Raw genomic sequence first — 23395 nt, forward strand, 5'->3', positions numbered from 1 at the left:
CCTTTTGAAGGGACTTTTTTTTTTCCTTAAGAAGTACGTGACATGAAGTTGTCTTTACTTGCCCTGCCTTTAACAACTTAGATCATTACAAAGGAGGTTATGCATATGGCCGAATTTTTACAGCTACAACTGATTTTCACAGCTTGTATTTTATATTTTTATTGATTGGAATAGTGGAAATGAAATAAATCCCTTTCTATTTTTTTTTTAAGTTGTATTTCAGACTCTGAGGACACATTTATAATAAACACAAATATTGTGAAAGAGTTGTGGAAATCATGCATAGGCTTGTAGGCCTTAGAAAAATTAGATTTTATTAAAAATACAGTTTTGCTCAAGACGACTGTATTGTTATCTCTTAAACCCCTGTGTGTCTTGGTATGGCAATTATAAAAGTGAAGTATTGACAGTTTCATGTACCAGACACCTAGAGTGCTCTAGCAATGCAGAGAGTATTTCATCTGCTTTATTGAGGACACCAAATAAGATGTTTCTCAAAATTTCTGTTGCTGTACCAGTAACATTTCAAGTGAGGTCTGTATAAAGAAAGAGGCTGTAATCTTTCTCCCTAGAGATCTGATTCTCAGTTCAAGATAACCTCAGAGCCTGATTCCCTTAGGGTGTTGATGAATCTGGTTTTGGCATAACCTTTTGGCATATGAATCGTCCCATTCACTACAAGAGGACAGCTTGTGTGTTTTAAGATAAGCATCTGCGGAAGTGTTTAGCCAGACAGGGGCAATGTTTTTTCCGCTCATCTGGACTGAGCCATCAGGAGCTACTTTTTAAAAGGAACAAGTAAGATTTTTCAGGGGTCCCAGTGACCAAGAACAGTCAAATTCTTCCTTGCAAAAGACTTTAGGCTGCCTTTAGGCATACACCCGAACAGGAAGCATTAGTTGTCTTTTCCTCTCAGCCTCAAGCAGATCAGAATAAAGGCAGTGTCTCGCTCGCTTGCTTCAGTCTCTTTCACTCTTTCAAACTAGCTGTTTTTTTTTTTCCTCCTGATGTCCGAAGACTGACAGATTTGCTTCCTTTCTGTGATTTATGCTCAGTCCCATGAGGGCACTCAGGAGTCCCCAAGCAGCCGCTCTCATCCTGACACCCATTTGGCCCTCTTCAGTGCAGGCAGGGTTAGTCTGACTCTCACTGGTAAAGAGACCTGCATAAAACAGCAAAGTGCTTACAAGCCTAGAAAGTGCTAAGCCTGCCATTGAGACCTAACCCAGGGCTGCTGTGGTGAGCTGTTGCCTCTGCTTGTTGGTTGGTTGGTTGGCTGATTTTCTGCCTTCTCCTCGCACAGTGTCAAGTCCTGCTTCCAGAACATGGAGATCTGCAAGCGGCGGGTGAATATGTATGACACCGTGAACCAGAGCAAGACGCCATTCATCACCCACGTAGCCCCAAGCACATCCACCAACTTGACCATGACTTTTAACAACCAGCTGAACACAGTGCACAACCAGGTAAGAGCATCGGTCAGTAGCAGCCAGTGCTTGAAACACTTACATAATTGGGGCCTAAAAGACACAACACAAAGGCAGCATCTCATTTCCCATGCAAAAAGCTGATACTTTTCTACTGTCCTTCCTCAGCTCTTCCTCATTCTTTTCTTTAGGCAAACATTAATTTCATGACCTTTCGTGTGATTGTGAAACGTTGCCCTCGTTGTTTACGTTGTTGTTGGGGGTGATAAATCCTGCTTACCTGGGAAGTTGCTATGGGGAAAAGCTCATTAGTTCCTTAATGCAGCAAGCAGGCAGGACTGCAGTGGATCAGGCAGAAGTATTTGTGATCTTACAGCACTCCTTCAAATTGGCATTAGGTAAAAAGAATTTAAACCCTTCTATAACAGACATGGCACTGTAACAGCTCAACAGGAAAGAAGATTTTAGGGGTAATGTTTATTCTTCTTTCTCATTGGTTTCACTCCAGGTGCCACAGCAGACACGGGCACCCTGTTAGAACACACTGCAAACCACACTGGTGGGCTCTGGCTTTGTAATCATACTTTGTACTCCTGCATTAGTTTTATATACCCCAGTGTTGGGCAGTGCCATGCTGACAAGTTTCCTATGACTAGCAAGCTCAGTTGTTTACCACGGGGCTGTATTACAACAGCAAAAGGAAACTCTCCAGGGACAGCACTCTAGGAGACTGACGCTGACGAAACAGCAGCTATCCTTTAAGCCCTTCTGGAACAGGCTGCTTGAGATTCACTCTAGAGATTGCAGGTGGTATTGCGGAAATGGCGCTTGGCATTTCAAAAGCATAGGAACTAAAGGATTCTGTGTGGATGGTCAGGGTGTTCCTGTGTCACTCGGAAAGCCAGACTTCATGACTCAGTTCTCGATGCATGTGATCACAGAAGGTCTTTTGGAGCAATTCATTAAGCAGATGCACGCAGAGATAGGTCATGGTTCAGTGTGAAAGAGTATTAGTTACAAACACTAGTTCCCATTCTTGACTGTTTCTGAGATGCTGACTACAAAAATTCGTGCTACATGTTCTGCTAGGCTCCAGCTGCAGGGCAGAGACACCATTTGTACCACAGTTGCTAGTAGGAAATGCAGAACTTGCTTTCATTTCCTCACAGCTCACTTGATGTTCAGACCGGTTGTGAGCTGGGGAGGTCTGTGGTAATCTGAATTTTCATAAGGGATGTGCTTTGTGAGCAGAACTGGTATCTCCAGTGTTCCTGGAAGAAGTAGTAAAAATGTTTCCAGGAAGGGCGTTCTGATTTGAACAAGCTCCAAGCCTTTTACCATCCTTTTCAACATACCACTCATCTTGGCTCCCCAGTGATCCTCATCTCTGCAAGATCCCTGGGTTTTGCCTCCTTCCAGTTGTGACTCCTCAGATCAGCAGTGTGGGAGCTGTTGTGGTTGCTGCTGGGCGTGTTGCACAGGGGAACAGATCACACTTCTCTGTCTCTGCACGGAGCGGGAAGGAGGAGGAAGAATCGTTTCACCAGAGTGTCTCTTGTAGCTGTGCAGCATGGGTACCCCTCCCCAGCCCAGCGGCAAACAGGGCAGTGCTTAGTGCTGGGCCTGCTGCCTCCTACAGCCGGGATCAAGGCTTCATCTCAGTCTTCTTCATGCATTCACTGAGAGATAAGTGTTGTCTGACCCGTCGCCAGCAGTGGTGCTGCTGTGTTTGGATGGGAGGGGTAGCAGGGAGGAGAAAGATGGGCTCTGTTGTGGTAGATCCTATTTGCATAGACCTGAATGCTAAGGGCATATTTTTATAGAGCAGTGGCAAAGCTGTTTAGGGGTTGTTTGTCTGCAACTGCTGCAGACTCGGTCCAAATAATACACAAGTCACCATGAGATTTCTAAATGTTTTGCAGAACATTGTGCTGATATTTGTGACTGTGCAACATCCCCTGCTGGAGTTCCTGCTCTGAGAGGTTTTAAAGACAAGCCAAGCAAAATTTGGACTTTTAAAGTATTATTGCTATCTAATGTTATACTTCTGATTCCTCCAGATTCAAACGTAATTTGAGGGGCATGTACCAGCTTAGATACAAGGCAGAGGAAAGGCTGTAATCCACCTCTTAGGGTGAGGCTTTGCAGGGAACGGAGGTGCCAAGTTTCTTTTACCTCAGCAGTGTGAGCTTCTTGTAGAGCTGTGTGTGTGATGAGAGAACAACATGATCTGAGGGTAGTAGCATTTTCTGAACCCATCTTCTTTGTGCTGCAAACCAGAGCCAGTTGGGGTCTGGCTGGGGCTAGAGCTCTGCTTTGGAGAACACGCTGTTTCTGAGCAGTCCACAGCAGTGCTGTGTAGCCATGGGTCCCGTGGCATGGTACAGCTGCTATTATTCGGGTAAACCATGTTCCTTTCCCCCTTGCTGCCATCATCTCTGTGCTCCTCAGTGTCCTGCTCCACCCTTTGTTTGTTTTCAGTTTGCTGTTTTTTTTTTTATTTAGTTTTTTTTTTTTTACTTTATCTTACTTTCTTATTTTAGTTTTGGATTTTGCTTTTTTCCCATCTCCCTCATTTTTTTGTTTGTTTTTGTTTAATTCCCATCATTCCTTTAGACCACCAACCTGGCTCCCACCTCCTCCAGTGCCACTATTTCCTTAGCCAACCCCGAAGTCTCCATACTAAATTACCAATCTGCACTCTACCAGCCCTCAGCGGCGTCCATGGCTGCGGTGGCCCAGCGGAGCATGCCCCTGCAGACAGGAACAGCGCAGATCTGTGCCCGGCCCGACCCCTTCCAGCAAGCTCTCATCGTCTGCCCACCAGGCTTCCAAGGTAAGTAACAGCTTCACCAGGTCTTGGCCACCTCCTGCCCTGTCCCCACTGCTCATTTATTTAGCTCGTGTTTGAAACAAGCTTCCTTAGTGCAGATCATATGGAAGAAAAACTGAGCATTGAGGTTTTTGCAGGCTACTTGGATGTCAATGGGGTGAAATGTCTGCAACAGCAGAGGATTTTGCAAACATATGTTGCCTTCACCTCATGGGTTGGAGGTGGCTGGTCTAAAACAATGGGGCAGGCGCTAGTATCTCCAGTGGGAGGTGTAGGGAGTGAGGGAGAACTTGTAATATTTGTCATCCTTTGCCCTGAACAGAAATTTTATGGATCTTCTGCCTTACCTTGGTGAACTTGAAAAGTTTCCCCCACAATAACAATTCATTAGGGCATAAATAACTGCTTTATAATTTCTTGTTAACCCAGGTGTTAAAAGGGAAACTCAGGAAGTTAATGCAATGCGGAGCATGGTGCTGGTAGGGATGAGGGCTTGCCCCCATGACAGATGCTTCCCTGCTGCACACAGCTCTGCCTGTGTATACCAGTGGAAGGTACTGCTGTCCACTCCCAGACTGAAAACCTTGGTTTGCATACCTGATGTTCCTGTCTGGACTAGACACATGCACAGGCAGTGACTCCAATAACTGTACAGGAGCAATTCTGGAGATGAGTTGCTGCCTTGATTTAGGAGTAATAGCATGTTCACTAAGAGCACTAGCTAGTGTCAACTGATGTATCACACCTCTGTACTCCCAGTGTGCAGACCCTGCCTGTAGGACAAGTTGGTTGATGACCAGTCGTAGACACTTGTCCTTCTCTTGGCTACACACTGCAGTAATTTTGTAAAACTAGCCAGCTATCTGTAGGAAGTGGTCTACATAGACCTTGGTTCATGTGGTGCAAATTTTGCTATTCATTTTTCCAAGCCTCTCTGTACATCTGTCTCTAGGCACTTGTTAAATGTTCTGCAAGATTATCAAAGCTCTTTTGAACTGGGGGAGTTTAGTTAGACCTCTTCTGCATAGTTAAAATGCATCTCAGGGGTTTGACTTCAGAAACGTATTGCCAGAACATGTAAGCTAACATCTTCAGCTTGCTGTCTTGAGAAAGCTCTAAAAGAGAGAAGGTAGCGTGGGCTGTGCTGTGCACTAAGGTGGTAGAGTGGGGAGCTTTCCCCAGCTCAGTTAGACTAATGCACAGCTAAGCCAGCAACAGTTGGAGGTTGAGGTGCACTAGGTCAAACACAGCCAAATAAGAGTCTTCTCAATATTACTCCTGGGAAGCCGTGCAAGGGAAAACCACTCATCCCAGACAAGACTGAGTTAGTGCACAGTTCTGGATTCCCATCCCACTGTCCCACTTTGGTCACAAGAGAACATTCTCACATAGCAATGTTTTTTGGCTGGCAATGACCATTTTCTGTTGTCAAACCAGAAAAATGTCAGGTAAGAGAAACCATTCTCTTCCCTCTTTTCCTTTTCTCGTTGTACACATTGTATTGAGTTGTTTCCCCTGGATTTGAGATAACCTAAAAATATGAAGTACATTAATCCCTTAATATCTTTGAAAACGTCTTTTCTGTACCTTCATGCATGTACTATGTTTATTAGCATCTGATGGGTATGTTTGGACTGGGGTGGAATATGTGGGACTCCTAGAATACCAGTATTTCAGAGGGACTAAACACTGTGATTTAAATGGATATCATTGGGTGCCTTTAGGCACCTCTGAAAACCAGACTCCCACTCCTAGCAATGCTGTTGATGGCTAATGCTGTACTTTCTGTGTCCATGCAACAGGGTTACAAGCCTCCCCTTCGAAGCATGCTGGGTATTCCGTTCGGATGGAGAACGCCGTTCCCATTGTCACTCAGGCTCCTGGGGCCCAGCCTCTGCAGATCCAGCCAGGACTTCTCGCACAGGTAATGAGCTCTGAAGACACCAAGCAGAATGGGTATCTTCTGTGTTATTTAGCTCTTGGAAGCTGAGGAGAGAAGCTTTTTCTGATGGCAGAGAAAACCATGTCAGGCCTTTGCTGAGGAAGAATCGGTAGGAACCCTCATTCATCCCCAACTTGTGGTCTCAGTGGCATTTTGTGACCAGTAGTTGTGTTGGTGAATTGTATGCCACTGAAAAGCATCTCCCATGCTTCAGTTATGCAGCCTTTTATGAAATGTACCTTTATTTTTAAAGTTATGAGAGAGATGTAGTCTGCAGAGGCAAGGGCCTGACAGCCAACGAGCTCCCTTGTCATCAGCACCTGTTGGCACAATTCTCCAAACTGCCCTCACACAAAAAGCATGGTTCTGCCCAGGAAGAAACCCAAATGGGAGTAGGTATCACTGTTCACATACACTTTCTCAAAAGAAACCCAAGCTCCTCAGAAAATAGTAGTTTATCACTTCTTGTGCTGCCTTCAGTGCATCTGCACTTACTGCTTTTCGGTTGGTGCCATGGTAGGTCTGCCAATATCAGGCATGTTTCTGGGAGAAAAACAAACAAACAAATGAAAACAACTTCTATTTAGCATTGAGTTGTGTGGCCTGGAAAAGATGACCTACAAGTCAAAAATGCATTTAGTTAATTAAGATTAGTTGATCTCCCATGCTGCCATCAATACTAGCATGTTCGTTCATATGCAGTCAGGTACCAGCAGATTTCAAGGTCCACGTGCTGGATTGCCAGGATAAGACTTGGTGCAATTGTGATTCTTCACCAGCTGCTAACTGCACTTACTGAGCGAAGGCACATCAGAACCCAGCTTGCAGCCTCCATGATTTCCATTAGCTAACATGCCCTGCCTGCTCCCAAGGAAAGAGTCTTTGTCAGAGGGCTGTCTGTTTGACATAAGGCTGCTGAAACATTGAATCTACCTCAGTTGAAGCCTGTCATAACAGCCTCCATGGACCATCTCTTGTTTGGTGGGAAAGGAAGGCCTCAGAGGCAGTTGTCCTGAGGGCTGCAAGAGTCTGGTGTGCTCTGCAGCATGGTTACAGGAGGAGGGTCAGATCTGAAGCGTGGTGAAGACAGCAGGATCCTGAAAGATCTTGTGCCCTGCAGTTCCTTTTTCTCCTCAAGGTGGCCTTGTTTGGGTCACTGCTCAGTCTGGGAGTGAGTGCTCAGGAGAAGCTTTGCTACGGATCACTGCCCTGCCCCAGTTACAGGAACTCTGGTTTCTCGGGCTGCCCTCTGGTACTTTATATTGACATTTTATGCACTGTCACTTAGACAATGGAATTTAAGCTGTTTCTGAGAAATGCTCCTCGCTCACATAGATTTTATTTTTCATTTACTAGAAGTGAGGCAGTCTGTCTGTTGATATATCTGTCTGTCTCAAGCGATGAGAAACACTAGCTTCTGCTCTGATGGCAAGGCACTCTGATTGATGCTGGTGGCATCTGGTGTCCGCAGGCCTCGCTCGGTTTGGGCTGAGCAGCTGGGCTGATAAACAAATCTGTACCCAATTCCAGTTTCCTGAATGGAAAAACACAGCTCCTTTGTAATGCATTGTAGTCACATCTGATCTCTGGATGGCTGTGCTTCTCTCTCTCAGCTGAGAGCTATCCCTCTCATGCACAGCTGCTTATCTAACGCTGTTCAGCCCGACCTGTGCATTTGCTCCAACTACGAGAGGGACAGTCCCCAGCAAAGAGCCTGCTGCCTCCAGAGCCCACTTCTGTCCTTCCACCCACTCCTCACGCCCCAGCACTGTGTGGTGCCATCAGGCCCTCCTCTGCTGCCCACCCGACGTGAGTTGCTCTGCTCGCCCACCTCAGGAAGATACTGGCAAAGCTTTACTGCATCCCAGTGCAGCTGGCATCCAGCGCTCCCTGTGTGTTTTGTGTGAGGCTGGCACTCCTGGAGGCAGGGCACAGGAAGGGGTTCCAGCAGCTGGATGGACCCACGGCAGAGGCGGTGATGGATGTTGAGCTCTGTCTCTGGCAGCTGCATGTGTGCAGCCTGTGATGTGGAGTTAGACAAAGCAAGCAGCCTGCGAGGTGCTGAGACGGTGGTGAAAGTAACTTGTTACTTCTCTGGGTTTGTTTCCAGCCTCCCAAGCAAGTTTGTCCAAATGCTGCATGCACACAGACAAGTGAAAGAGGACTGATCCTGTCTCTCCTAGTACCTCTCTGCAGCTTCAGATCTCAAAAGGGACAAAGCCATACAATTTTTTGGCAGGCTTCCATGACGTGACCCAGAACTGTCCCCTGTCCTTGAACAGTGCCCTGAATTCTTGCGTTTCTTGCGTTTTAACTCCTTCCCAGCGATGCTTCTTCCCATGGAGGTCCTGCCACCAGCTTTCAGAACAAACACATTTATTCCATTAGTTGTTCTTGTTTACACCAGGAGCGGGAGCTCAGTCGCACCAGGGGCCGTACCACCTCCGGAGAGCAGGGGCCAGCGCTGCACTCGGCCACGGTGGCACAATTTCACAATAATGCAGTAACTGGGAGCAGATTGAGGCTGCAGGCACAAGCCTCCCGTGTGTTAGCACCGCGCTCTGCGCTGGTGGATCAGCCTAGACAAGTCTTATCTGCAGATTAAATGATTCAGTGGTCCTTACCTAATAAGTGAGGAATTTGTGCCTGGACCCTGGCACTGAATCTAAATCTGTGCTCTGCAGGAGGGGAAGGAGTTTGGATATGTTCAGTTCTCTTGCTGAAAAGGGAGGAAGCACTTTTCTCTGGAGGTAAATCCAGGTGGTCCCTTGGGACTGAGCACAACAGTAACTGAGTCTCTACTTCTAAATCAAAGCTGGATTAAAAAAAAAAAAAATCTTTCTTTTTTCCTCCCTGATCTTTTGCCTCTCTGCCGTTTCCTCCTACTTGCTCTGACCAGCACCAGTCTGTCAGTCTGTGGCTGTAGTGTCTGCGATGCAGAGCTGTCAGGAGCCCTGTGACAGTCCTTTCTTTTTAGATGTTGCAGAGAAGCCTCGTCACAGCAGCCTTTTTGTCTAACTTAGCAACATGGATAGTTTACAAGATGGTCAAAGTTTGGAGCAGAACTGGGAAAAAATCAATTTTTTTTTTACAGAGGATGGCAGAGGGGGATTAGAAGGATAAATTACAGGATTCTTGTGAGGATGGAGATGAGGGCTAATGCATGCATGCCTGGACAAAGACTCCCCTCATTAAAATTTGGCCTCCTCAGGAGGTTATACAACATGGGCCTAAGGAGGGTTGTAGCCAGTGCCCCTGTGTTCCCCAGCCCTGGCAGCACACAGCAAAGAAAGTTTCGCTCTGAAGGAACTGGAATGTGACCGAGCCAAAAAACAGCTCGACTCGCGTGTGGAGTCACTGGAGCGGGATGACAAAAGGGATGATGGCATAGCAGAGCGATGGCTCACCTCGCAGGGCAGAGATCTCCACCCTGCAAGGAGGGCAGCTGCTGAGAAAAAGCCAGAGAGTGCACGGAGAGGACAGGCACGTGATGAGTAGCCATGCACAGCTGCATTCTCCTTCGGCCAGGGGTCCTGGTCAGCTGGACCTAAAGCTACTGGGCGCCTTAGCCCATGCAGGAAGATGTCCCTTCTGTGGAATGCTTGGTGGCTGATACGTCCCCCCTTTCAGTACTCCCAAATTCTTCTTTTCCTCCTCACAAAAGCCTTGCAACCCCTTGTTCTCTGATCCCTGAAAAGTTCTTTCTTGTTTTAAGCTGCTTGAAGTTCCTGACGTCCTTTAGGGTCTGTTGGGGTGAAAAGGAAAATTGGCTGGAGCAGGGGAAAAGTACCATTTGATGAGACCGTAGTGCCCAGCTGATCCGAACTGTCAAAATTAAAACTTGCTAATGCGTTGGATGTTTGGGTTGAAATGCAGTTTTCGTCCCTCCCATTCCTAGTTTACCCTGAAACACAGCTGCTGCTTTGGAAGGCAGGGAAATTTTCTGTCTCTTATGCTCTCTCTATTAATAACTTTACTGTTTTATCATGTTTCCTAAAAGTATTCTTGATCTATGACCAAAAAGCACTAAGAGCTAGGTGTTATGATCATGATTACTGCGAGGAGCCCCAGCTGGGTATGGATAATCACTTATGTGCAGCGTATGGCGAATTTTGCTAAGAAATACTTTTTCCTCTGGCCGACAGCAAGCATGGCCCAGCGGCACGCAGCAGATCCTGCTTCCCCCCGCCTGGCAGCAGCTGACTGGGGTGGCCACCCACACTTCTGTCCAGCACGCGACCGTCATCCCGGAGTCCATGGCAGGCACCCAGCCACTGGCAGACTGGAGGTAAACCAGAGGCACGTGGAGGACGTGCGTAGGTGCCCGTGAGACAGGCAGAGTGTGTGTGTGTGTGAACGGAGGCCTCCGGACTGGGTCAGCTTCTGGTAGAGGCTGTGTTCAAGAGCTGGTATGGAGGGTGTGAGGGTTGTCTCTGACAGTGGAGATTCAGCAGCTTATTTGCTGTCATGGAGCGCTCTCAGGTATCCCATGTGGACACCAAGAGTGCATCATGGTAGGACCAAATCTCATCTCAATTTGGTCTCATCAATGTGTCTAAATACCTGAGGTGTGGGAGGCAGAGGGATTTGGCCAACCTCTTTTGGGTGGTTTGTGGGGACAGGACAAGGGGCAATGGCCACAACATGGATGTCAGGAAGTTCCGCAGCAGCGTGCGAAAGAACTTCTTCACAGTGAGGGTGACAGAGCACTGCAACAGGCTGCCCAGGGAGGCTGTGGGCTCTCCTTCTCTGGAGATATTCAAGGCCCGCCTGGATGCCTACCTGGGCAACCTGCTCTCAGGAGCCTGCTTTGGCAGCTCCTTCAATTCTGTGATTCTGTGAAATTTTCTCCCAGCCTGCTCCCAGCCCTGCCACCCTCTCCAGCCTCCTCCTATTCCTCATGGCCTCTGTGAAAAGCTGTATACGGAGTAACCTGCCCTTGGTCTGATTGGTTTTGTTTGGATACCTGAGTCAGACCTCAGGGCTCTGTGCAGGAGTCATCAGTGCTGGAGAACACCACTGGCCTTAGCCTTGTGAGGCTGTGGAGCAGGAGAGGGAGGTTTGGGGGCTTCAGCCTGTGCCCCCAGCACCCCACAACCATACAACAAATTGTGACCTCTCCAGTCAGAGCTGCAAGCAGCTTCTCCGTCCTCCATCCTTGCAGCCCAGCGCTGTGCCATGGCGCTTCCTTGGGGGGAAACGCTCCTTTCTGGGCAAAACCCTCGGGACTGGAGAGCCCCGAGGCGGGGCCTCAGTGAAGGCGGTGGGAGCCTGCGAGAGAGCCTGCCGAAGAGCCGCCGGTCGCATTTTAAACATGTCCCTGTCTCCCCCCTTTGCAGAAACACCCATGCTCACGGCAGCCACTATAACCCCATCATGCAGCAGCCCGCGCTGTTAGCTAGCCATGTGACTCTCCCCGCAGCCCAGCCCGTCAACGTGGGTGTCGCTCACGTCATGCGCCAGCCGCCCGCCGCCGCCGCCACCTCCGCCAGGAAGAGTAAGCAGCACCAGTCGGCGCCACGGTGAGTGCACCCCGGGTGGGCAGCAGGAGGGAGGATGGCCCTCAGTGGGCAGCAGGAGGGAGGATGGTCCTCAGTGGGCAGCAGGAGGGAGGTCCTACCCGCCTGGTGCTGGTTACAGCCCCAAAAGGCAGGCGTGCTGACAGGGGTGGCGTGTACTGATGCCTGTGGGGTAAAATACAGCTGGTGCCACTGCCCACAGGTTACTTTTGTGACGACAGGTCCATGGGGGCAGGAACACGTCCCTGATGTCTGCATGTAAGACTGAGCCTTTCAAAAACAATTGGATTGTTATCTGTCTTCTGAGTTTGATGCCCTATAGAGCAGAGGACTGGGGTGGCTGTAGGCTGCCTTCAAGCTCTCTAGCTCCTTAGCTGGTCCCTATCAACAACAGCACATGGCAGCGGTGGGCACCCACACTGGCCATTTTCTGATCATGGCAACATAAGAGAGAAGAGGAGGCTCAGGGGCAATCTTATTGCTCCCTACAGGTACCTTACAGGAGGCTGTAGTGAGGTGGGGGTTGGTCTGTACTCCCATGTGTCTGGTTGACAGGACGAGGGGGAATGGGCTAAAGTTGCACCAGGGGAGGCTTAAGTTGGATATAGGAAGGACTTTACCAAAAGGGTTGTTAGGCATTGGAATGGGCTGCCCAGGGAAGCGGTTGAGTCACCATCCCTGGAGGTCTTTAAAAGATGTTTAGATGTAGAGCTTAGGGATATGGTTTAGTGGAGGACTGGTTAATGTTAGGTCAGAGGTTGGACTCAGTGATCTTGGAGGTCTCTTCCAACCTAGATGATTCTGTGCATAAAACAGAGATCATTTTATAAGGGCATCTCATGCAGGGGCAGTCCTTTGATGCTGGGGTCTATCAACTGGAGGTAGGAGCATTTGGCTCTGCAAGAAGGAGAGTGGGTGTTTGTTCATGTTACATTATGTGGGACAACCAAAATGGTGGGGTGACTGCACTGCCTGCCACAGCCATGTGGCCTTGCTTAGAGGACAAGGCCGTTTAAGAGTTACGTGCAACTGTTCAGGGGAAAGTCTTCTGGGCTGTGAAACTAGCACCTCCGCTGAGCTACATTCCTGTTTTCAAAAAAAAAAGCAAGAAAGAAACAGTGCAGGGGAGAGAACCAAAATGGGTCACCAGTCATGCAGTGGCAAAAACAGGAGCTTGTGGTTTTCCTGGGTGACTGGACTGGGGCCAGCGGAGCTTGGAGTTCACAACCAATTTGACTCTAGTTAAGAGGCCACTGTTTAAATCCTTCTCATTTATCTGCTCTCTAATGTTGCATTTACTTTGGGTGGGCTCCAGCTGTCTTGGTCCATTTGTAATGTAGAGCAGAGGCAGCTACAGCCCCAGCAAGCCAGCAAAATAACGCGCCTGTCGCAACAAACGTGCCCGTGCGGGGCCTCCCCTCTTCCTCCCCTCTGCCGGGGCAGGGTGCCTGTGTCCAGGAGGAGTCGGACACTGACAGAGCAGTGGATTTCTAGGGCTGTAGGTTTCCATTAATTGTGGAGCTTTTGTAGCCAAACGAGGAACGTGCTCCTCCTGGCTGCTCATTGGTATTCAGAAGGCACCGCAAATGCTCCTGTGCAGTCATTTGTTATGCAAAAGACCCTGTGTAAGTTGGTGTAGTGCGATATGTCCATAATGACTTCCTTGTGATAGATGCTACCTATTCCTTTTGTTAGCTTTCAGGCCACGCTGGAAATGCAACCCAGACCTGACTGTAGAACAAAACAAGAACTTTGTTTTTTTGGTTTTGTTTTTCTCCCTTTTTTTTGAATCTGCAAATGCTTTGCAATGAGCAGAATAAATGCAAGTGTTTTTGTTTTTGTTTTTTTTTAAAAAAAAGGAAGAAAGAAAATGTGGGAAATTAATGAAATGAGCTTTAGGCAGCGGGCTTTGGTAAATACATCTGCAAACCTGTGCTGCACTGTTTAGTGGACAGATTCAGTGCTTAGATCTCTTACCCAGGTGGGTCCTTTACAACTTTCAGGCAGGGAAACTGAAATAGGATGAATGGGAAAAAAACAGGGCTTGAGTTCTTTTTTCACTGTGTTAACGGAAAGATTGTTCTTTTTTTTTTTTTCTGATTTATATGTGCTGTATCTGCTGCCTCACATGGGAATGAAATGAAACTGAGTGTCTGCCTTCCCATCTGGGTACTCTAATCCATGGGACTCCACTACTTTAGAGGATGAAGCACTGGGCAGGAAACATTCATTGAAAAAAAAAATCTTAAATGGAAAATTAAATTTTCAACTAAGAAAATCAGTTTTCCTGATAAATGACTGTTGTTTTCCACAATAAATTCTAATTTTACTTTTAGCTTTTTCTGGCCAGAACCAAAGACCTGGTCACAATGCATCCTTGCAGTTCATCAGGTACAGGAGAAAGGAATTATCTATCGTTTGTGCACTTTTTCCTGCTGTGACAGGCACTCTGTGCCCGCCTGTGTTTTGTACGTCTGGGCTGTGTGAGCAGCCTCTACTTCCCAGCACAAGCTGTAGCCAGGGACTCCTGGGAGGCAGCATTTCTCATTTGGAAATTTATGGGGAACACAAAATTGAGTTTTTTACTAAAAGAAGGTACTTTTCAGCCAATTATAAGAACAAGTCATGTGAGGCACTCTGACATTTGAAGAGGCGACCATGCCAATTTTGCAGTTTTCCCAGACTCCATAAATCAGTGTGAGAGAATGAGAGGCCAGGAACTAAAAGCTGTGGCAACAGGCAACCGAGCAAGCTGAGATTTAACCAACTAACGGCCTTTCCTGTTTCCAGAAACGCATCCACCTACGAAGTTTCATCCTCTCAGTCCATCAGCTCGCCTCAGCGGTCGAAACGAGTGAAGGAAAACACGCCGCCTCGCTGTGCCATGGTGCACAACAGCCCTGCCTGCAGCACCTCCGTCACCTGCGGCTGGGGCGACGTGGCCACCAGCACCACGCGGGAGCGGCAGCGGCAGACGATAATCATTCCCGACACCCCTAGCCCTGCAGTGAGTGTCATCACTATCAGCAGCGACACCGACGAAGAGGAGGAGCAGAAGCATGCACCCACCAGGTGAGCAGCAGCTCTGCTCTTCTCTCTGTTGATGAGAAAAAGAGACAGAGAAGAGCTGTAGGGTCCCAGGAGATACGGTTGGATTCTAGCACCCAGGTTTCTCATTTGGGGGGAAGGATAATGAGGAGGGCAACATACTAGCCGGGGAGCCTGCAGACCTGGTTATATTCCCTACCACACCATACATTTGCTGTGTGATCCTGGAGAACTGTCACAGTCTCCCTGCGCCATGGTTTCTCATCTCTAAGAGCAAATAATAGTTTTTTCTATTTCACAGCACTATTCAAAGGCTGTTTTAGAAGTTCTGTGGTAATGATCCCCTTTAAGTCAGATAGCTATTTAAAGCAAAGACAATAAGAAGGGCTTGAAAGGAAGGTAGTTTAAAATGGCCTTTTCTCTTTCTAAGTGATCCAAGCATCTGTAAAGAGCATTAAATGACACCTTTAATACATGGTATTTTCTATAAAAAGGTCCTGAAAACACTTAAACGTTGTGGTATAAATGCTCAATAAGAGTAAACACATTTGCATGAGGGTTGCTCAGCTCTGACTGTGTTTTCAAAACATCCCAGAACCATTGTCATCTAAGTGGCAGAAACTGATGGCTTTTTGACTGACTCTGCAGAGAGGCATAGAGGCTGTAAAGGCTGTGGTGAGGAGTTTGCTCCTCAGAGAATTAGCTCTCCCAAGTAAGCAGTGCGGCACAGGACAGCTGCCACTGCTGATCATCTACTGTGCATGAGACAGGACTTCATTTTCCAGGACTGTCTTTTCAGCACCTTTCATCACATGCAGGCACTCTAGGTTTCCCATCTGATGCCAGTCACAAAATATCACTCAGTTTTCTAAGTTGCGGAGAAGTAGCTGTGCAAACAGCTGAATAATTATACCATCTTTATGCGGGTAACTGAGCTAGGAAGTTTTTAACCTTATCCTTCCAGTACTGTCAGGAGAGACAGTCAGGAGACTGACTGTCTCTCAGTAACTGAGTAACTGTCAGGAGAGAGTTACTATTATTTCTTATTTAGGACGTGCTCCACGGCAGATTTTACTTTAATCATTGGTGTTATCTTTATCTCTGCATCTCTGTGCTGCAGTGAAAAGAGGAACGCTGCAAATACGAACAGAACAGATGAGATGCATTTGGCCTCAAGGAGCTAAAGATCTGTAAAGTAGAGCTGTTCGATTCAGGTGTCTAGGACTGCAATTTCAACCTGCCTCCCACCAACCACCTCTGCTTTCCATTCCCTTTTCCCTTACCGGTGAGCTCCACCAGGCAGAGAGAGCTAAGTGCTTCCCAAATTCAAGCTCACCATGAATGAAATTATCGTAATGGGGAACTGATCACAGGACAGCATCACATATTTCAGCTTAAAAAAATAATAATTGCTGCAGTATTCCTTAGTTTGGCAGGCAGAAGAAAGTATATTTCCAGAAAGGGTGGGGTAAAAGTCAGAGTGGAAATCAGGACTAGAATAGAGAGTCTCCTTTTCCAGGGCTTTTAAAGGAAAAGAAGGTACAAAAGAAGATACAAAATTACTACTGAAAACTAAGGACTAAGGTTTTGAAGCTAGGCAGCAAGGAGGCAAACATCTGTCTCAAGGGTCATGGGAGCTATTTGCAGCTCCATGGTGCTGGTCCCAAGCTTTGAAAAATCATGTGCAAGTACTTTGAACTTACCCTCTGGGTATCGTCTTGAACCCAAAGTAGGGTGGAAGGAAGGGCCACTTCATCTAACAGTTGTCTTCTCTGCCTCACCTTGGCTGCCATCTGACCAGCTTCTTCACTCAGCACCTCTCCAGGGAGACAGGCAGAACAAAGTTCTGGAAAATGTCTGGAAAGCAAGTTGGGAGTTTGGGGTATTTAAATGTTTGGGCAAGGTCTGCCGAGGGGTTAGGAAAGTAGTCCCAGGAGCCAGGCTTACATAAATGAACTGGCTTTCATGTAACTAAAGCATATTCAGGACACGTTCCTGCCTGGGATCAGATCCCTGGCTACTTTTTGTATCCATATGGCATATCTATACAGAGTGCCAGGACTACAGCATTCCTGGAAGGCCGAAGCTTAAGAGTTAGATTTAATTTCTAAGCAATGTAGAGACATTTTGCATGGACACGGGCTGCTCTAAGGCACTTTCTGGAGTTCCAGAGTGAGTTAAATTGTCCATGCAGATATAACCAGAGCGAGTGGAGAATTAGGGGTATAGAGACACAGATGGAAAACAGTATGTCAGAATGGGAATTTTCGGTTAAAGTCTCAGGGAGAGCAAAATCGGCCTGCTCAGAGCCTTCTGACCTGGGTAGATACAAGACCAGATTCTCAGGCAGAGTAAGAGTCTCGCTTTCAGGCAAGGAAGCCATATCAGCATTTAATGCCAATTAACTTTGCCCCTGCCAAAGATTAATTTGTTGTTTTATTGAAAATGCATTGCATTTAGGAAAGTATCTCCTAGTTTTCTTACTCATGTATTTTTTGTCTCCAAGAAAAATAGGAGTGGCAGTGAGGTCTATGCCTTGTCGTAATTGGTGCTGAAATGTTCAGGCTCCATGACTGAGTCTAACATGAAACTGTGCAAAATGTGTTGTCTTGCCCATGTTTATGCAAATATTATGCTATTGGGCAGTAGCTGTGGTGTGGGGGTGAAAAATAAGGAATAATGTGAAACATGTTGTGAGTGACAGCCTAGTAATTTTAGCTTTTTCAAGACTAGAATAGAGAAACAATATGGCAGTGGATCAGTCACAGTTAACTTCCTGATTCCATCTTTTTGATAACCCATGGTGTCTTTGGATTAACTTCATTGAGGTTGGATCAGCTCCTGAATTGGCTACAGCACCTCCTTCTCTTATTTCCTGCGGGGTTATAAATTTCTCTTTGACCCATGAGACTGAAATGTTTGCTTTACTGATTGTTTGGTGAAGAGAGATTAAAGGTAGTTGTGGTTGTGAGAAGTAGTAGATCCTTCAAAGATGCAAGAGTTCATAAGTCTCAGTTTGAAAAAGACTGGTGATGCTGATAAAACATGATACTGCTGTAGCAGGTTGGGTTTGCTCAGACAGAAGAGCCTCTCAGTCTTAGCAGAGGAGCAAAGAGAGCTTTTCCACTACAGGAGATGCAACTTTTTTATTGTCAAAAGAAAAATGCAAAGAATTCTGTGTGATACAGGCAGAATTTCCCTTTACCTAATGAAAAACACAGATGTTCAAGTAGGATGTTTATGCAATACCAGCTGACAGAGCAGGCAGGCCAGCATTTTGCTCGTTCTTCGCCCACATGTATTTTACCCCGAGGATGAGAGGAGTTTGGTGCAATCTTTTTAAAATCAATTGTCATCTAAAAGCTTCACCTGTTGGGTGAAGGAGCTGGGGAGGTGGCGTTGAGGTAGGCTCTGGAAGAGCTGCTCCATGGAGCCTTGTCAAAGGGGGCCATCTACTGGGCCCCGTCCCTGTGCCAGGGGTGAAATTACAGAGGAGGGACCTCAGGGACAATTCCACAGGAACCATCTTGAGGCATGGTCAGAGATTCAGGGTCAAACTCCTGATTAAAAAGTCAATTTGTCAAAACCAAGACTTTTTACAGGATACACTGAGGTTGGTTTTTTTTTTGTAATATCCCACATGCAGTGTAATCTACGGAGGGAAGCTTTAAAACTGCCAAAAGTTTTGACTTTTTTTTAAGGGGAAGAAAATTTTAGGGGATTAACTAATTAAGGCTCAGACTTTTGTTTTCTGGTTTAATGGATTTTTTTCTTCTTTCAAACTAAGCAATAGGAAAAATTTTGAAATGGTCAAATAAAAAAGGAACATTTTGACTAAATTAAACCTTTTTTTTACCTGCTTTCCAACCCAAAGACACAGTAGAGCCTCACACTTTTCTACTGTCTGCTCTCTCACTAGTATCATAAGTAACACTCCTCCAGCTCGGTTTCCCATTGCAGTAATCACTGTCTTCCTGGGCAAGAAAGAGAGAAAGACTGGCCGTAGCTATCATGAAAACAGACTTGAGTACCTGCCTCCTTGCCCATCTTAATGGGCACAAAATTCTTGCAGGGTTGGGATTTTTTCCCTTTTCCTTGATGGTAAGCTATACAGCGAAGTCTCTGTGAGTTCCACATATTCACCTTATTTGTGTTATTTTGCAGTGGCAGTAGAGCCTACTTCAGAGGGCGTTTATTCCCCTTACACACAGAAATTGCTAGCAGGCACAAACCAGGTGTTTTTGCCAGCTAGCTGATTTGTATGTGCGGGTCAAAATACCCTTTGTAATTCTCTGTTGACACCTAGCCTAGTGTGGCTGTGTTATGCTGTGCATAATAATGGCCTGACTCTGCATAGCAATACCTTGACTAACCACAGTCATCTGGTAAAAAGATGAGTGCCTTCCATCTCCAGAAGACGCACCAACATACAACTAATACTTAAAATAACAGAGATAGACAGTAGCTCTCTCAGCTAGCCTTCAGCAGCAGGACCTTTACAACCTGCTGAGCAATTCAGGATAATGACTTAAATAGCTACAGCACGTGCTGTGTAGCCTAATAAAATGGCCTCAGTGTAGTACTTGATAAATACTTCTTACCATCACACGCTCACAGAGAAGGTAAGAGCAGATTAACAGGTCAGGACAGAGTTTGAGCTGTACAGAGGGGCATGTTCTCAGCACTGAGCAATGCGTGGCATAGGATTTCAACGTACAGAGAGAGATTGCAGTGGCAGTGCGAGTTTTTGTTGGCTGACTCAATACTTTCCTAGAATAGGTGAATTATTCTGAAGCAGCAAACTCAAAAGTTTCATCTTAATGAGTTTTCAGAGACCTGGAACAAAATTCTGGTGATGTAAAGTTAACATACTGTGGTGTGCGTGCACACCAGTTCAGAGGCAGGGCTGGCGGAGAGCTGCCTTCTTTCCCCAAACTGGAAGGCCATCTTGGTGACCTTGAGAGCTGGAAGCCTCTGTTGCCAAAGCTTCAGCCACCCTGAAGGGTTTGCATCTCTGCAGCTAAACCAAACACTGAAGACTTGCTCCCACTGGTCTCCGTTTGCTCTTTCTGGGATTCTGGAGGGACCTGAGATATTCAGGGAAGAAAGATCTTGTTCATGCAATGCTATCAATTACCAAGCTTTTTGGCTGAGCCTTCTGCAACTAGAAATCTCCTCTTGAGCTGCACTGTTACAAGTGTTGTTGTCCCTTGTCCTTATCTGTACTTAGATGGTTTTGGTGTCTTTTAGCACCTAACTCAGCGTCTTCTTTTCCTTAATTTCCTCTCAAGTTTCATTCTCAATGATTGCCTTTGGCACCTTTCCATTAACAGCATCCCAGATGCCCACCTTAGTTCCTTGCCCTGTGCCTTTGCACAAAGTATCTTCTGTTTCCTCCATCAGGTTTTCCTTTGAACTCCTGCCTTGCTGTGGGGATAGGGACCCACATCCTTCTCTCCACTGTGCACTCACGAGGGTGATATATGTTAGAGAGCTGTCTCTGAGAGCTGCTCCTGCATATCTGAGGCTGCTCTGTGCCTGCACATTAGATGGACGTGAATTGTTTTGTATCTGAGCTTGAGCACAAGCCCTTCAGGAACAAAAAATAAGCTTACAAAGCAACGCTTATTTTTTCCAGCTGCTGAAAGGGAGGACACAGCTCCAGCCACTAAGGGTTAAAAAAGCCTTCCTGGCTTCCTGCTTTTCAGTCTGTGTAGATGGATTTGGTGCCACTTTGGTAATCTTTCCCTCCTCCTTCCTCTGGAGAATTAAAATACACCTACCCCTGTAATGCAGGCAGGCACACGAGCTGACCAGGAACACACAGTGGCTCCCAAGGCTACTAAATCAACGTATGCTGCTGCTACTGTGCTTGCAGGAGGGAAAGCAATTACCAGGGTTGGAGCGAGCTTAATAGGAAGGGGGCAAGACTTTAATAGTATTTTTCTGTGTAAGCACAAACATCCCCAAAAGCTGTTGCTGAGTTATAGGAACACAGTAAGCTTGCTGAGTAGGCAAGTGCTGTGTCAACAGGTAACAGCTCTCAGCCCTGATAGTTTGTGAGCAGGGAAGGCAATACATCAGCCTGGACCCCACACAGGCAGCTCCTGCCTTTCTGTATGGTGGGGAGAGCAGCTGAGTCTTCAGAGGGAGCTGGAAGGAGGGCAGCTGCTGGCTAGCAAGCAGGCTTTGAGGAGAGGGAACGCTAGCTCTTCTGGGCTGAATTTTCAAAAGCCCCCATTTCAGCTTAACGTGTGCCTTTAAGCCTGTGAATCAACTGATTTTCAGCGTGAGTTGGGCCTTTGATGCCTTTGAAATTCCCACCCTTAATCTCTCAGGCAGGCTGCGGTGCAGCAGGTACCTAGCTCTTAAGCGTGTGCACAGTCCCGATTGACTCCTCTGCGTTCCCTTGCATTAACTGTGGTTGCTACCTTTTCTAAAGAAAAAAATCTGGCTGCCTTCAATGGGACTCCTCGTGCACTGGAAATGATGCAGCCTGCTAAATCAAAAGGCTAATCACTTGGGCCCTAATCCTGCAAATATTTACCTATGTGCTTTCGCTCCGTTACTGGGAATAGTCCAGCTGACTTCAGTGGAACGACACATATTAGTTGGGCTAACCACTTCTGTAAGGTCTGGCAGAACCACAGCTCAGGTCCTTCTCAGTTTCTCATCCATGAAATTGGTTTAATATCCTGCTAGGGTCCCTTTCTCTGGGAAGGTTTGGGTTTGGGGTCACTTACTTGTTTAACCAAACAGATTTACTTGATTTTCGTGCTGTGACCAAAGAGCTACAACATTTTGAAGGAGAAGACTCCTCACAGAGCCTGCTTTGGCAAACCTTCAGTCAAGTTGGTGAAAAATATGCCTATTCTAAAACAATAAATAGCACAAATTTCACAAAAAAATACGCTTCCAGTTCTACAGCTCAACCTTTCCCATGTCAAGTATCAGCCGACAGCAAGTATTTCCAGTTGAGCAGCTCAGCCCCTTATGTAAGGAAGGGACTGTAAAAGAATAGCTAGACCTTATCAGTTGTCAGAAAACTCTTTAGTGACTTGATTTTTCTTTATAAAATGTAATAACTGTCAGAGGTAGAGAATATATATCTCTTCCCAACTGGCAGCCAAGGGTAGCTGCAAAGGGCAAGCAGTGTGGGTACTCATAAATGTGTTATTAGAGGCATTTCTACTGAAGGGGAGAGGAATATTGATGCAATATTAGTCATTTTTATTGGTTTAATATTCTTCTTCTGTAGCACCATATCCAAACTGCTGTATCCTTCTTCACACACAGTAGCTGTCCATCTAAGATAACTGTTGCTGTTTTCGTTCCTAACCCAGTTCCTCATGCAATGCCAGAGTACAAGGACTTGCTGTTGTACACCTTCCCCATCTTAAAGATCCCAGACCCTGCAAGGATTTCTTTCATTTTCCAGATGCTTGTTCCTCAAATTCCCCTCCTTCTCTGTCTCCCTGTTGCAGGTATAAATGCTTTAGGATAGCAGGGGCCTCTCTTAAGGTATTTTTCACAGTCCTTAGTACATCAACGTGGTCTTGTACCATTTTTGGGGTATGCTGGGCCCCTGTGATGATAGCCCAGGAGAAGTTGGTGATGGTAACTTGTTTGTGAATGCAGCACTCCAAGGCACTCTAATGGAAAAGACAGCTTTCAGTGACAAGTCCTGGGAGTTAAGTAGCGAGTTGCAGCTTGCAAATGCTGTTGGAGAGGTGTTGGGACGGACAAGTTGAAGGGAACCCACCAGTGCTCCTTTGCCACTGTGAGAAACAAATACGGCAAAAAGTCCTTGCAAAAAGGAACTGTTCTCAGTATCTGCTCAGTCTTTCCATGGGTATGAAGCGATGATGAGACTAGAGAGCAAACAGCCACGTCACAGGCTAAGGCCAGGTTTATCAGCTCTCTCCTGGACTGGACCTGCCAAAGTGAGAGAACGGAGATGTGACTCAGTGGGAAAAGGATCTCTGTCTCTCTAAAGTGTGCACTCAAAAAGTTAGGAGTTGGAATCCTTTTTCTCCGTGGCATTTCTGTTCCTGTTGGGGCTGTTTCCACCATTAAGCCTAATTACTTAGCTTTTTATGTGCTATCCATTTCTTTTCATCATTTTAAAAACTTGAGTTGCCATAACAACATAATGCAATCAGTGAAACATAGCAGCTATTTTCTGTAGTCAAGGTCTGTGCACTGTCAAGGATGTGAGCCATTTAAGCAAATCTTCACCATCCCCCTTCCTCCCTCCTCTTTTTCGCTCTCTCTTTCTCTCCCTAAACAAGCTCATAACAGGAAGGAGAAACCATCAGGAATAATTAGACACAATAGCAGAGCAAATCCCAATCGTACTCATGCAGTCTAGTCTAATGAACTTCTAGCACTAATCTTGGAAGTGTTGATGTTCCTTTTTAATCACTTTTTTGATGTCATAGATAGATTAGCTGCAGCAGGACCTTGATAATCCACACAAGAGTCAAGAGACTCAATGCTTATTTGGAAAAAGAAAACAAAAAAACTTCTGTAGGGCAATACATAGCTCATTTTCTCTTCATTCATTCCTCAGTTTCAAATGCTTCTTGCGAATATATGCCCACTGTAGCATATTAGTAAATAGAAC

The 23395-nt window shown here is 46.4% G+C and overlaps 1 protein-coding gene across 7 annotated transcripts in view; it reads left to right on the forward strand.

Moving 5' to 3' along the window:
• Positions 1 to 23395, forward strand: part of HIPK2 (homeodomain interacting protein kinase 2) — a 133051-nt gene that overhangs the window by 95326 nt on the left and 14330 nt on the right. For 4 of the 7 annotated variants that reach the window (XM_027449084.3, XM_027449088.3, XM_027449094.3 and 1 more), the window contains exons 7-12: positions 1304 to 1466; positions 4044 to 4263; positions 6063 to 6184; positions 10348 to 10490; positions 11542 to 11724; positions 14512 to 14793. In XM_027449084.3, coding sequence (XP_027304885.1) covers positions 1304 to 1466; positions 4044 to 4263; positions 6063 to 6184; positions 10348 to 10490; positions 11542 to 11724; positions 14512 to 14793 — 1113 coding nt within the window. The remainder of the gene's footprint in view (positions 1 to 1303; positions 1467 to 4043; positions 4264 to 6062; positions 6185 to 10347; positions 10491 to 11541; positions 11725 to 14511; positions 14794 to 23395) is intronic. The other 3 variants (XM_027449100.3, XM_027449109.3, XM_072038757.1) reach the window with 1 other exon arrangement.

This window comes from Anas platyrhynchos, chromosome 1, assembly GCF_047663525.1.
Source record: "Anas platyrhynchos isolate ZD024472 breed Pekin duck chromosome 1, IASCAAS_PekinDuck_T2T, whole genome shotgun sequence".
NCBI classification, from domain to species: Eukaryota; Metazoa; Chordata; class Aves; order Anseriformes; family Anatidae; genus Anas; species Anas platyrhynchos.